Here is a 15760-nt window from a genome sequence, read left to right as displayed (position 1 = left end):
CTCCAAGTGAGGTGCAATCCCAGTTCCCACAACAATTGTGCTGTCAGTTGTCTCAGAAACTGGAATACTCACTGTTCTGCAATGGAGGAAGTCTTGCAGCTTGCCACGATGCCCTTTGTAGAACACCTTGCTTTATACACTATACACTTTGTGTATGGTCTTAAGAAACGTTTAGTGGTCATCCATGAGTTCTGATGTTTGAAAATCCTTCTGTCTGGTTGGAAACAACTCTTCTCTTCTTGACTGCTTTTCCTGAGATATCCCTTCTGGTTTCCTCCTCCTTCTCTTCCTGTGCTATGACCAGAAATTCAGCTTGACTTTCAATTAGGAATTGAGTGTGGATTTTTTTGGAATCCAGCGTGTGAATTGCCTTATATCCTGCCTCTAAATTCTTCAAGCTAGCAGTCTGTGACACTGGCATACAAGGAAGCTCTTTCTGAAACCTTGAAATTGTTACATGCTGTCTAAATCAGTGGTTCTCAACCTTTCTAATGCCATGGCCCCTTAATACAGTGTCTTATGTTGTGGTGACCCCCAACCATAAGTCTAGTGCCAATTCTCCCAACAGAGTTTTAGGCTGATTGGCAGGAAAGTCAGAGGAACACCCCCGCTGTAAACGCCTGATTGGCCGGTGGGTAAAAATATGTTCCAAGGAGCCAGAATAGAAGCTTTAGTTCCTAACTAAAGCTTTAGTTACTAACACCATGGGAACATTATGGGTGTGGCCACTCATGCATGTGTAATAGCGCGCACACATGCTTTTTTGGCACCTGAGGGAAAAAAGGTTTGCCATCACTGCTATAGATTGATACTTTTGAAGTAATGATTTAAAAATTGTCATTTCTCATGGTCTCAGGCAACCCCTGTGAAACAGTCATTCGACCCCCAAAGGGGTCCCAACCCCCAGGTTGAGAACCACTGGTCTAAATGATTAGTCCTTAGCTCTGCCTCACTATTATTAGAAGATACAAACCATCTAATATGGTAATAAAGCCTTTCAGACTTATAATTGCTTTGTTTGCTGTTTCTATCATTCCAAGCCTTGAATATGGCTTAAAGTGATCTTTTTAAAGTAGAGATTAATACCACTCCCTTAAATATTGTGGACGTAAAACACTATATACATTAATAAATGCAAGAACAATGCTTCCTGAGTGATGATTCTGGTTGTTCCCCGCCAATAGGGTTGGGAACAGAGCCAGATTCACTTAACAATCAAGTTACTAAATGAACAACTGTAGTGATTCACTTAACAACTATAGTAAGAAAGGTGATAAAATGGGGCAAAATTCACAACAATCATCTTGCTTAGCAATGGGAATTTTGATTTAGTTGTGGTCATAAAACAAAGTTTACCTGCAATTTGGAATAAGGGTTAGGCCTTCTCTATAGATCAGCAATGCCGAACCTATGGCACGGATGCCACAGGTGGCACGCAGAGCCATATCTGCTGGAACGCGAGCCGTTGCCCTAACTCAGCTCCAAAGTGCAAGTGTCTGCTGGCCAGCTGATTTTTGGCTTGCACAGCGACTCTGGGAAGGCGTTTTTGGCCTCCAAAGAGCCTCTACAGGGATGAGGGAGGGCGAAATACGAGCCTACTGGGCCCACCAGAAGTTCGGAAACAGGCCATTTCTGGCCTCCAGAGGGTCTCTGGGGGACAGGGGAAGCTTTTTTCACCCTCCCCAGGCATTGAATGATGGGTGTGGGCACTCATGTATGTGAAGTAGCGCGCACGCATGCTTTTTCAGCACCTGAGGAAAAAAAGGTTCGCCATCACTGCTATAGATTGATACTTTTGAAGTAATGATTTAAAAATTGTTCAGAAATTGCAAAAGCTTTCTTATGCTGCAAAAGAGTCCTTTCAAAGCAACATTCTTATAGCAGCTTTACTAATAAGGGGAACCATAACTTTTTCAAATCCTTAGTCCTCCAATTTAGTTAGCAATTTTTGGTTCCAACTGTGTTTTCCCCACAATCTTCCTGAAGTTTATATTTTTAAATTGCTCTCCTTCCTGTTCTGTTCGTCTCCATATGTTCTCTTGATTGCTCTATCCTGTAATCAAAAAGTTAAAAATAAAAACACAAATCAACAGGGTTTAATTTATTTAGATGAGTAATAAAACAAATGATTAATGTTACTTTCTCAGCCAGACTGATTGTTAAAAACATAAATTATTTCCCCCAATATATAGTATATGTTCTCTATACATAAATAATCGTTCATATGTAATCTCCACTTCAAGCGTTAAATATATAATCATGTTAATGCATTTAATGCCAGCACTTTAAAAGAGTTTCTGATGTAGCTCCAGTTCTTAGTAATTATATTGCAAGTATGTTGTTTGAAATGAACTTTTCAAAATTTAAAATGGATGTTAAAATGAGTACAATGGCTGTTGAGTCATTTTTTTTTTTTGAGAGACAGAGGCAAAAAAATATGTATGTGGTATTTCAACTCTACAATTAGCAGAATATATTCATTCATTCACACATATGTATATTTATTTGTTTTATCCTGCTTTTATTACTTTTATAAATAACCCAAATTGGCAAACATACCTAATGCTCCTTTCTCCTCCTATTTTCCCTTCAACAACAACCCTGTAAAGTAAATTGGGCTAAGAGAGAATGATTTGTTTCCAGACACAATTCAAAGTGTTGGTTATGACCTATAAAGCCCTACATGGCATAGGACCAGATTATCTCCGAGACCGCCTTCTGCCGCACGAATCCCAGCGACCGGTGAGGTCCCAGAGTTGGTCTCCTTAGGGTCCCATCGACCAAACAGTGTCGGCTGGTGGGACCTAGGGGAAGAGCCTTCTCTGTGGGGGGGCCCGGCCCTCTGGAATCAGCTCCCCCCAGAGATTTGTACTGCCCCCACCCTCCTTGCCTTCTGACAAAGTTTAAAAACTCATCTTTGCCGCCAGGCCTGGGGTTCCTTAGACCTTCCCCCCTGACCGATGAATGCTTAGTTTGACTGTTGAATGAATGATATTGATAGTTTTTAATTAGAATTTTAAGATTGTTTTTTAAGGTATAATTGGATTGTTATTATTGTTTCCAGTTTTTCTGTACATGCTGTGAGCCGCCCCGAGTCCTGAGAGAGGGGCGGCATATAAATCCAATTAAATAAATAAAATAAATAAATAAATTGGCCCAAAGTCATCCAAACCGTCTTTCATGCCTAAAATGGAACTAGTACTCAAGTCTCTTCTTTCTAGCTTGGTGCTGCCCTGCGTCCACTGGAGAAGGCCGGCTTATAAAATATAATAATAATAACAACAATAACAACAACAACAACAACAACAATAACAACAATAATAAAACCCTATCATCATTACCCAGAAAAGCTCAGCTTAGACATTGCATAAAACACATACAAGATTATAAATAATCTTTAAAATTCTGATTTCTTACTCAGTTGTCCAGATAAAAGTCACTGCAGATGTCTATGTAGACTATATATAAAAAATAGTGTGTGTCATATTATAAATCTGAAGAGTAATAATCACTCACAAACTGTTAACATATTGAACCATGAGTACATTTCATTAATTAAATTTAACACCACTGAGAAGAACTAATGTTGACAACCATCTTCTGAAAACATATTAACAAAGTATAATAAAAATTGAGTATTACGCCTTTTTTCAACTAATATTAAGATCATATTAATATGAACTAGCAGACAATTGTATGCATATAAATAAATACATTTAGGGTGCATTTCATTAACTCAATTTAACTGAGATCTTCATAGACTTTATTTTTCCTGACAACCAAATATAACAATTAAATGTCAGTCCTATGCTCAGAAAACTGAGAATAGCACTCTTCAATGTAATGGATTATTACTCCGAGTATAGAGAATTGTGCCGCTAACTTCCACTTGTAACATAAAATAGACATAAAGAAAAGAGGCGCAGTAATATTGCCAGAATAGCAAAAAGTTAAAGAAGTTAAAATGGTATAATTTCTGTTCTCTTCTCAATTTTATACATTCCGTTTCTTATTTCAGCTTTCTAATTGTTCTCTACCAAATTGACACTCTTTTTCAGATGTTGCAAGTATCCCCATTCCCAAAAACATCAGTGGATATTCACTGATGCCTTTGATATTAGAAAAGGGAGATTTTAAAGCCCCGTCTAGAAGGCTCCATCCTCCTTGGATTCTGAGTGAGTTTCATGGCTGCAATGTGAATTCTTCAACCTACATGCTGCGAATTGACAAGTGGAAATACATTGCTTATTCAGATGGCCGCTCCGTACCTCCTCAGTTGTTTGGTAGGTTTACCATTTGATGAAAATATCATTCTTGTTTTCTGATGTGATCTGAATGATCAAAATAAGCTGATTCACTTTCACATTGCGCAGGTTCAGCTACACAGTCCTTGCCTTGTACTAGCACAAGAACCAAAACTGTGAAATAATCTCTGTTACGCCTTGTTCCATTCAGCAAAAGAACAGAGCAGTGATGCACATCTAGGGTGAAGAATATTGATTAAAATTCCTGTAAACAAAAGCCTGAAATAATCTAAATCCATTAAAGCTAGCATGTAGTTCAATGCAGCATACAGTACAATAGAGAACAGTAGAATGAATGCAAGAAACATGGGCCACAGTGGGAGACAGAGAAGATAGCTGTGCTCCAAGTATCCAATATCTATTCTGGTCTCCTGGGATCTATAAATGTGGGTTTCAATCTCATGCTGAACTGTGCCCAATCTGATAATTATTATTACAGTTTTGTTGCACAGTCAACCAGATGTTCAGACTGGATTTGGCATTTTTGTCTACCTACCTATGGGATAGGCAGATGTGGACATTTAATGGTGTTACAGATATTGTCACAAGATGTAAGCTATTCCAAGCAAAGCTGCCTTTTGCAATTGATGAATGATGATAGTGTCAATTCTGTTATTGTTCAAGTGGTACTCTGGACATTTTGGAATTGCAGCCAAGGCACCTATTACTATTGATACTATCTCTGTTTTATTTTGCCATAGTCATTCTACTTCTCTTTGCAGGTGTTTACATTTTGTGATTTTCTCCCAATCTTTCTTTTCTATTCTGTTGTCCCAAGTATTGCAATGCTCATTGGCCAAACTTTATTTGTCCTACTTATTAACAATTGTTAAGTTGTGTGCTTGTCTGTTTGAATTCTAAAGTCCCAGAGCACTTTAGCGTCTTCATTTTCTGTTACTTTGTAGATAAGATGATAAGATAAAATAAGATTTAATATTTAATAAAATAACTTTATTGTCATTTTTTTTACTGTGAACACACCAGCCCACATTGAAAATGAAATTCTGTTGCCTGTTCTCAAGGGAAAGTGCGTATCTATCCAAACACAATTGTACACACATACATGCTACATACATACATACATACATACATACATACATACATACATACATGTCTTGGTGCATAGGCTCTCAGTGTATATACTGTACTGTATACTGCTCAAAAAATAAAGGGAACACTCAAAGAACACATCCTAGATCCTAGATGAATGAATGAAATATTCTCATTGAATACTTTCTTCTCTACAAAGTTGAATGTGCACAACAGCATGTGAAATTGATTGTCAATTAGTGTTGCTTCCTAAGTGGACAGTTTGATTTTACAGAAGTTTGATTTACTTGGAGTTATATTGTGTTGTTTAAGTGTTACCTTTATTTTTTTGAGCTGTGCACTTGCACCATACATATGTATATTTATCACTGTCAATGTTGAATGTATAGCGGAAAGAGGAAACTTGAGAGTTCACAAGGTTGATGCTATATGGCAGAGGTCTTCAAACGTGGCAACTTTAAGACTTGGGGACTTCAACTCCCAGAATTCTCCAGCCAGCATAACTGTCTGGAGAATTCTGGGAGTTGAAGTCCCCAAGTCTTTAAAGTTGCCAAGTTTGAGGACCCCTGCTATGTGGATTAAAACTGTGACTGAATCTAGATGTTCTGCTTCAGATACCATGAAGCATCCTCCCAGAAGGTAACAAGGAAAACAGGATGCAGTGGATGTGTATTTTCCAGACAATCCTGTGGGCTCTGATCAAGCATAGATTATGTTTTACGTCCTGGATAGAAGGAAGTGTACTACCAATGATCTTTTCTGTTCTCTGCATTGCATTCTTGTCCGAAGCAATATTTTTTAGTCCCACCAATTCTAGCTTGCAGGCAATTATTTCATTAATTGTTTCATTTAGTTCAATGTTTATTAATATTTCATATTAATTAATGAGCTGGGGGTTCTGTCCCGGGTAAAAGTCACAAAGCCTCGGCCCCTCTTCCCCGCGCAAAGACTGACTTGGAGCTACTACAGTCTAGGCTGAGAAGGAAGTCCTGTCCTAGGCTGCTTCTACTCAGTCTAAGCCTGTGTTGGCGAACCTATGGCACGCAGAGCCATATCTGAGGGAACGCGAGGTGTTGCCTTATGTCAGCTCCAGCACACATGTTCGCACTGGTCAGCTGATTTTCAGCCTGCCGCAAGGTGAGGGGAGTCTGTTTTCACCTTCTCCGGGCTTCAAGAAAGCCTCCTGAAGCCTGGGGAAGGCGAAAAACAGCAAACGGGCCCATCAAAAGTTTTGAAACAAATTTCCAGTAGGCCCACTGGGCCCATTTTTCACCATCCATAGCTTCCAGAGGCTTCAGTGAGCGGAATCTGCATGCAGGGGGGGGGGGGTTGTCGTGTATGCATGTGTGGGGGGAGGACATTGCATCATGTGTGTAGGCACTATCGTGGACACACACACCTTTTTGGCACCCGAGCAAAGATTCGCCATTACTGGTCTAAGTCAGTGTTTCCCAACCTTGGCAACTTGAAGATATTTGGACTTCAACTCCCAGAATTCCCCAGCCAGCAAATGGAGGTACCAAATAACCCTTTTTGCTATGGTTATTTAAATTATAATATTGGTTATGGTTATTTAAATTATAATATTAATTATAGTCACAGAAAGCTCTAGGCTTGTGACCTGCCGCAAGCTTACTCCCTTAGCTTAATTGTAGTAGCAAGGGTTGACAAAATAACTTAATTGTGTGTGTACTCTACTTTTTTACTCTGTGTGTGGGGTTTATGAGTAATGTCTACATGCAGACATGTGCCCCTTCAATGGAACATAGGATGCAGTCCCTAAGTAACTTTATTAAAGTTTGTTGCAGAAATCAAAGCCAGCAGCACACAGAGATAACTGATTCATCTGGATTCATTAACTTTTTTATAAACATAGGAACAGATGAATTTTCAATACCATTAGCAGAGTTCTTTCTTCAAGCAAACACAAGCAGGAGTTCCTTTCATTTCAGCAGAGCAGACAAGCACAGAGTACAGAGTGTGTAGAGAGCGCAGAGTGGATTGAGCCATGCCTAGCCTTAAGCTTTAGTTCCAGTTTCAATTCTATGCACAGACTCAAAAGTGGTTAGCTCCCATTGGCTGACCTTGTTATTATTGGCTCTCCCAGTTCATGAGTGTAACATACTTGGAATTCCTTAATAAAACCATTTATTAATGGGAATCATTCAAGGGTCTTTATAGCCCCAACACTTTCCCTTTCTTGGGAGGACCATTAAAAAAAATATTCCATTTCTTCCACAGCTTTGCAAGTCCTCAGCTTCATTGCCTCCCTTTACAGAATTAATTCACCCTGCTGAGAGAGCATCAAAGTGTTCTCCCGCTTTGATCGTATTTGCCCACCCCATCTCTACTTTTCAAAGGGAAAGCTGTAAAATGCCAGTGAGGTTTCATTGAGAACTTTCTCCCTCACCCCCACTACCCCCATCCACTCTCCTCTCCACTCCCACTCAGGAGACCATTATGATTGAAATGGCTTGACTTTACTGCAACCTGAATGTAAAGTGGGAGAGGATAGCTTCCCCCTCCCCTTCCTCTGCAAATAAGATACCTGTGCGGAGACATATAATTTAAAATCCTTATCTTCTCTCAAACTGCTGATAGCACAGGTACATACCCCGTCTCTGTTTGTTCAGATAGCAGGTGGAACAACCTATGAATTAGATGTCACCAACAATATAAGCATGCTGTTGAATTCCAGATGCATACTTTTTTTCTGTAGTTACTGCAGTGTGTGTGCGTGTTCCTTATACAGTGGTACCTCTACTTACGAACTTAATTCGTTCCGTGACCAGGTTCTTAAGTAGAAAAATTTGTAAAAAGCAATTTTTCCCATAGGAATCAATGTAAAAGCAAATAATGTGTGCGACTGGGGAAACCACAGGGATGGTGGAGGCCCTGTTTCCTCCCAGGAGATTCCTGGAGAGGCCCCAAGGAGGCTTCTCCCTGCCTTTTCCAGTTACAGTTTCAGAGGGTCGGGTTCTTATCTAGAAAAGTTCGTAAGTATTTTGTAGGTAGAGGTACCACTGTATTCTAATATGATAACATAACTGGTGGAGGAATTGCAAAGGTGAAGTGTTTATTGCAAGAGTGCAGTAATTTCCTGATTTAATTAATATTGTTATCATTTCTTAAGTGGAATTCAGAATTCTAGTTTTCTAAAATTAAGCTGATGTTTATTGCAATTTCTCTTAACCTATTGTTTTTCTTGATTGTAGATCTTTCAGCTGACCCAGATGAATTAACAGATGTAGCCACAAAGTTTCCAACAATCACACAATCTTTGAACAAGAAACTATTCCAAATAATTAACTATCCGAAAGTCTCTGCTGCTGTTGAACAATATAATAAACAGCAATTTATCAGCTGGAAGCAAAGTGTAGGGCAGAACTATTCAGATACAATAGCTAACCTCAGATGGCATTGGAGCTGGAAAAGGAATCCAAAGAAATATCAACATGCCATTGACACATGGATTAATGAATGAATTAGTAAGATTTCAGACATTTGTACATGGTGTTGAATAATGATATCTTGCTGCTGTAAAAGAGAACATAAAATCAAAATTATCCACTATCCCAGCCTCCCTATCTCCTTAAATTCACCCTATCAACCAATTTCTTAACCAGGGTGCATTAGTCAGATTCAAAACTAATTAAGAAGAAAACCTGATAATGGATAACATGATGCTGCTATCAGTTGTGTTGCAATAAGGGTAATGACACCACATATGCAATAGTGCGGTTGGGGAAATGGTAACGACATTACATCAGTGTATTCCAACATCTAACAGAGTACAGCGTTCCCTCGATTTTCGCGGGTTCGAACTTCGCGAATAGTCTATACCACGGTTTTTCAAAAAAATATTAATTAAAAAATACTTCACGTTTTTTTTCCTATACCACGGTTTTTCCCACCTGATGATGTCATATGTCATCGCCAAACTAATAATTTTTGCAAATAAATAACAAAAAAAATAATTATTGTTAATAAATAATTATGTTTATAAATATCAGGATCACTAAGTGTCTTATTCAGTGGTGAGTACCAGTAATAGTGGTGAGTAAATGGTTGTTAAGGGAATGGTAAATGGTAAATTTAAGGGTTTAAAGTGTTAAGGGAAGGCTTGTGATACTGTCCATAGCCAAAAATGGTGTATTTACTTCCGCATCTCTACTTCGCGGAAATTCAACTTTCACGGGTGGTCTCGGAACGCATCCCCCGCGGAAATCGAGGGAACACTGTATTTCAGTTGTTGCATTTATACAATCACATGGTCATGCATGTTGTGACATTGTCTTCACAATGATTTGATTTCCCTCAGGGCTTTTTTATGTAAAAAGAAATCAAACTTGTCAGCTCTTGCCTCTCTATCCATACAATATGGCATACAGAAGAAATGTACCATGTATTTTTGATTGAGGTTCTCCAAATGGTGCCCTGTAACTAAGCTATAGTGTAAATCCTTGGTGGCATCTGAGCTTGATTGTTCACTTGCAGATAGTTCATTACAGATGCATATGTATAGGCATACATGCAAACAAAACAAGGTTTGGTTTTGGTGCTATATAAATCCAGTCAAGTTTATTCAATAAGTCATGAATTAAGCATGCCTTAGTGTGAGATATAAATGCTGTCTATATATATCATAACATAAAGTATGATTAGTCTAAATTGTGATTTAAGAGGATAGGTCAACTTTGGCTCACCATGGCATTATTTGCTATAATGGCTAAAACTGCTGGAAATTTTCAGTCTAATAACATCGATCCAAAGACTGGTTTAGATAAATATGCCAACTTTATAGTACAATTATGAAGTTAACTATAGTTGAACAAAGCTAATAAGATTTACAGTTTTGATTATGAGACATAATTACAAAGTGCCACTGGGGATGTCAAAGTGAAATAAAATGCGTGTGTAGCATCATCGTTTAATGATGCATATTATTTTTAATTTTAAAAATCTAGCACTGCTCACAAGTAATACGACAGACTTACATTAAAAGGAGACATGGGGCAAGAGGGTAATTCAAATGATCTTGTGAACTAGGACTGACTTGCTGAGATGAGAATATGATTGTTTGCTAAGAATAGGGAAAACCCCATAGCAACTCTGCGGTCTATTGCAATATAATAGTTGAGAGGCCAAATTAAGTGGACAGCAGACCTTAGAAGATCACATTCTGCAAACATGAAGGCATTATTTTGCAAAGAATATAGACTTTTAAACTAAATAGCATGCTAAGAACAGCCTTTCAGTTATGATCTGGAAAAGGCCAAAGCTTAACTTCTTGTTCCTTGTCCCTTTCTTCCTACACATTTGATCTCTACTTGAGAACAGTGATTCATAAGTAAATCTTCCAAGATAAAGTACTTAACCCTGTAACGGGTTGCATGAAAACATTTGGCCACCTATTGAGCAATGCTGGCTTGTGAAAAACTGCTTCCCAGACACGTTTAAAACTATCAAAATGTTGGCTGAAATTATTAAACAGCAATTCCTTTTATGATTTTTGTCATTTCCAAGAAAAAAAATCATTCTAATAGGAACAACCACGTAGGACCTGGCCAGAAGTCTTTTTAGTGCATTAGCACTACCCTTATACTTATCGGATGTTCAACAGGATCCCACAAATGGGACATGAGAAGAAACTATTTTCCAGCAACATTTTATTCAGAGGCATGTTGGAGCTTACTTTGTATGAGGCATGACCAGAAGCCACAGGCAGCATTATGGTCCAAAACAACATTATATTATCAGCACTCAGTTAACTTTGCTTATAAATATATAAAAGTACATTGATTTAAGTAATGAACAACTTGTATCATTGGTTTCATTTAGTCAATATTGTGCTGGATTTTATTTTATACAGTATTTAACATTTTGGGCAAAGGACATACGAACAAGGTGTATATCAATCATTACAGTATTTATTTATTTATTTATTTGATTTGTATGCTGTACCCCTCCATAGACTAGGGGCGGCTAACAATAGAACAGCGTATGACAAATCTAATATTTAAAATAACTAAAAACCCTTATTAAAAGCCAAACATACACACAAGCATACCATGCATAAATTGTATAGGCCTGGGGGGGGAAGGAATATCTCAACTCCCCCAAGCCTGACGACAGAGGTGGGTTTTAAGCTTACGAAAGGCGAGGAGGGTGGGGTCAATTCTGATCTCTGGGGGGACCTGGTTCCAGAGGGTCGGGACCGCCACAGAGAAGGCTTTTCCCCTGGGTCCCGCCAGACAACATTGTTTAGTCGACGGGACTCGGAGAAGGCCAACTCTGTGGGACCTAACTGATCGCTGGGATTCGTGCGGCAGAAGGTGGTCCTGGAGATATTCTGGTCCGATGCCATGAAGGGCTTTATAGGTCATAACCAACACTTTGAATTGTGACCAGAAACTGATCGGCAAGCAATGCAGACTGCGGAGTGTTGGTGTAACATGGCCATACTTAGGGAAGCCCATGATTTCTCTCTCAGCTGCATTCTGCACGATCTGAAGTTTCCGAACACTTTTCAAAGGTAGCCCCATTACAGTATGAACACTCAGAAAATGGAAGCTTATTTCACTCACCCGACATATGTGCATACAGTATTTGGATGTATACAAAGGTTACGAGTCTGTGGAGAGGGGCAGCATAGAAATCTAATAAATAAATAAATGAATTAATGAATGAATGAATAGATAAATAAATAAATAAATAAATAAATACTTGTTTTTAGGTAGCAAAAATGTTTCCATTAAGGTCTCAGAAGAAGGCAGCCCCTGGTTGGACCTGGTCTGGCCAAAAGTTAGACAAGAAAGGCCCTGATTAACACTTTGATGGGAGGCCATCAAGAAATCAAAAGGCTAACTTCAGAGTAAAAAAAAAATCTAATACTCTTATCAAGAAAAATACATGGATGTACAGTATATATCTAATCAGCATGAATTCTGGGAGCTGAAATCTATGCATCTTAGTTTCCAAGTTTGACACAGTTAAGAGTAATGAAGAGATGGACATCTTTCAATTAAAAAAACCGCTCCTACCTTTCTTTTCTCTGCTGAATTTGCCCCTCCCACTTTGTCATAATAAAGTGCTGATATTCAGAACCTTTTGTCACCTTTTAAGCCATAGTCAATGCGTGGTTTTAATGGCTTTCAATGTTTATAGCTTTGGGTTTTCCCATCTTGATATTTTGTTTCTGCAAATTCTATATCACACAAATTTTAGTATTTGATTTGGGGTGGGTGGGGATGGCCTGAACAACAGTATTTTTCCTTTTAGACCATAAATTTCATTGGGGGGGGGGGGTTTCTCTGTAAAACAGATTGTCGACCTTTTGGACCACTGGTGGATACTTGAAATCTAGAATGCATTTTATGCACCTTTCGCATAACAACTGGTGTATGGGAAATGGCCAACCAAAAAGTATCATTTTAAGCATCCAATACTTCCTGCCCTTCTTTCCTTTCTGAATACAGTGATCCCCCGGTTATTGCGTCCCCGACCATTGCGAACAGGCTAATTTGCAATTTTTCAATCCGAAGTCAAAACACCATCTGCGCATGCGTGCCCTTTTTTCTATGGGAACGCATGCGTAGATGGCGCCGGGCAGATCAGCTGCTGGGCGGCTTCCCTGGGTCTTCCCCCTCTTGCTGGCGGGAGGGCGAAGCCCCCCCCAGCACCCGTTCGCCCGCCGTTCGCCCGGCCACCCGCCGTTTGCCGCTCGCCCGCCCTTCGCCCGGCCACCCGCCCTTCGCCCACCCTTCGCCGCTCGCCCGCCCTTCGCCCTTCGCCCGGGAAGTTCGCCAGGAGTCAGCAGAGAAGCGGCGCGCCTGTTTTAAAACGATCGGAGCCGGCCTGGGAGGGCTTTCCAGCAACCCCCGAGCCCCCAACCCGGGCTCGGGGGTTGCTGGAAAGCCCTCCCAGGCCGGCTCCGATCGTTTTAAAACAGGCGCGCCGCTTCTCCGCTGACTCCTAAAGCGGGGAAGTTCGTCAGGAGTCAGCGGAGAAGCGGCGCGCCTGTTTTAAAACGATCGGAGCCGGCCTGGGGGATCGGAGCCGGCCTGGGGGGGCTTTCCCTTTCAGGGCGGGCGAGCGGCGGGCGCGGCAGCAGCGAGGAGTTTGCGTGGGCGGCGGGGAAACCCCAATCTTCGGCTCCTCGCTGCTGGGAAGTAAAAACACCATCTGCGCATGCGCAGATGGTGTTTTTACTTCCGCAGCGCTACTTCGCGAAAACCCGCTCGTTGCGGGGGGTCCTGGAACGGAACCCCTGCAATGATCGGGGGATCACTGTAATATCTACCCACTTCAAAACTTATTTTTATCCCATTTAATGGGTGGAAGGAAAATGCTTCCAAACTACACCCTGAACTACAGTTGGGTACCGTGTTTATGTTCTGAAAACATTTATCAACTCCATGTAGCACCCAATGGGATTCTTGGAAATAAAATATTGGAAAGCAGCACTTTGATTTATAGCAGCACATAGCTACTTTTTTACCTTTGAAAGGCTATTGATAACCCACTTGAAAACTATCACGGATTCACTGGTAGACCCCCTCCAATTTGCATATTAAGCAAATAGATCAACAGACGATGCTGTTAATATGGCTCTACACTACATCCTGCAACATCTTGACTCTTCAAAGACCTATGCAAGGGTCCTTTTTGTAGACTTTAGTTCAGCATTCAATACCATCATATAGGACATTCTAACTAAACTAAATCAGCTAGCAGTATCTGAACATACTTGTAAGTGGATCACAAGCTTCCCAACAGACAGGAAGCAGCAGGTGGAGCTAGGCAAAATCATATCAGATAACCTGTACAATTAGTGCAGCCCCCACCCCAAGGCTGTATATTCTCATGACTTCCCTCTATATACAAATGACTGCATCTTAAACAATCCATCTGTTAAACTACTGAAGTAGTTTATGCTAATATGCAGATGATACAACAGTGATTGGTTTCATTCGAGACAATGATGAAGCCGCATACAGATAGGAGGTTGAACAACTAGCCTCATGGTGTGACTGGAACAATCTGGAACGGAACACTCAAAACTGTAGAAATGGTGGTAGACTTTAGGCGAAACCCTCCTATCCTACCACCTTTCACAATACTAGACAACACAGTATCAACAGTAGAGACCTTCAAATTTATAGGTTCTATCATATCTCAAAACCTAAAATTGTCACCTAACATCAAAAACGTCATCAAAAAAGCACAACAAAGAATGTTCTTTCTGCGCCAACTCAGGAAGCTCAAACTGCCCAAGGAGCTGCTGATACAGTTCTACGGAGGAATTATTCAGTCTGTCATCTGCACCTCTATAACTGTCTGATTTGATTCTGCAATTCCTTAAACTGTGCCTTATTTTATATTGGACATTTTTGGGCAATTAATATGTAGAATATCACAAAATGAGAGAAGGCATTAATAATACAATCTCTTTGCATAGCAACAAAAGTAACCCACTTGTTTATCTACCTCTGTCTGGAAATATGAAAAATAAAACTAGTATATGCTGTATTGATGATCTATGCCTAGATTGACATACATTTGCTTAGTCTGAGCAACAACTGGATTTCTGTGTGTTTGGTTTGAACACCAAACCCAGAATACCCTTTGGGGAGAAACATTCTGGGTTGGGAGATAATGCCAGGCAATTGGAAAGAACTAAGTGAAAAAGAGAGAATGAAATGATCAGGGGAAAGCCAGGAACTGGCTGATAGAAGTACAGCAGCATAGTGATAAAGGCTTCAGGGAGATTGAATGGGCTGGTCCCCAAATTGAAAGGGAGACAAGGCCAAGATGCAGCAACATTTCCTCTTTGCAAGTAAGATGCTTCCATAGTTTTGAACAAAGTCAGACAAACACAAGTCCTGCAGTGCTCTGTCCAGCTGCTCTATGACCTACCCAGAATTGTCTGACTTAACCTTACAAGTATTTGTTGTGTGCGCAAAACAAGCAAACACTCTTTCTGGTTTGGGTACATCCATAAATACTACAAAATACAAGGAAAAATGTCTGCATGTAGTGAAAGCCACAGATTAAACAGCTTACATGGAGGTGTTTTACTCCCTCATCTTGTAGCGAACAGATTTTGGATGCAAATGACTGAAAGTGCGAACAGTCCCATTTTGCTTTGAACATTGACAATATAATAAAATGAACAAAGCCACAGACAGTTGAGATATTCCGATATTCTGCACTTATGATAAGAGCCAGATCAGTAAAAATAGAATTCATTTGCAATGGTAATGTAGTTTTATAGACTTAAATTCCTACAACTGGATAGTTCAGGGGGTAGGCAAAGTTGGCTCTTCTATAATATGTGGACTTCAACTCCCAGAATTCCTGAGAGAATCATGGTAGCTCAGGAATTCTGGGAGTTGAAGTCCATA

The 15760-nt window shown here is 40.0% G+C and overlaps 1 protein-coding gene across 4 annotated transcripts in view; it reads left to right on the top strand.

Annotated features, from left to right (window-relative positions):
* Positions 1-8927, top strand: part of ARSK (arylsulfatase family member K) — a 38069-nt gene extending 29142 nt beyond the window's left edge. For all 4 annotated transcript variants that reach the window (XM_070743008.1, XM_070743010.1, XM_070743009.1 and 1 more), the window contains 2 exons: positions 4059-4283; positions 8570-8927. In XM_070743008.1, the coding sequence (XP_070599109.1) occupies positions 4059-4283; positions 8570-8838 (494 nt within the window). In that variant the 3' untranslated portion in view covers positions 8839-8927. The remainder of the gene's footprint in view (positions 1-4058; positions 4284-8569) is intronic.
* The last annotated feature ends 6833 nt before the right edge of the window (positions 8928-15760 follow it).

This window comes from Erythrolamprus reginae, chromosome 2 (genome assembly GCF_031021105.1).
Source record: "Erythrolamprus reginae isolate rEryReg1 chromosome 2, rEryReg1.hap1, whole genome shotgun sequence".
NCBI classification, from domain to species: domain Eukaryota; kingdom Metazoa; phylum Chordata; class Lepidosauria; order Squamata; family Dipsadidae; genus Erythrolamprus; species Erythrolamprus reginae.
The sequence above is the reverse complement of the archived record's forward strand: the minus strand, read 5'-3'. Positions and strand labels throughout refer to the sequence as shown.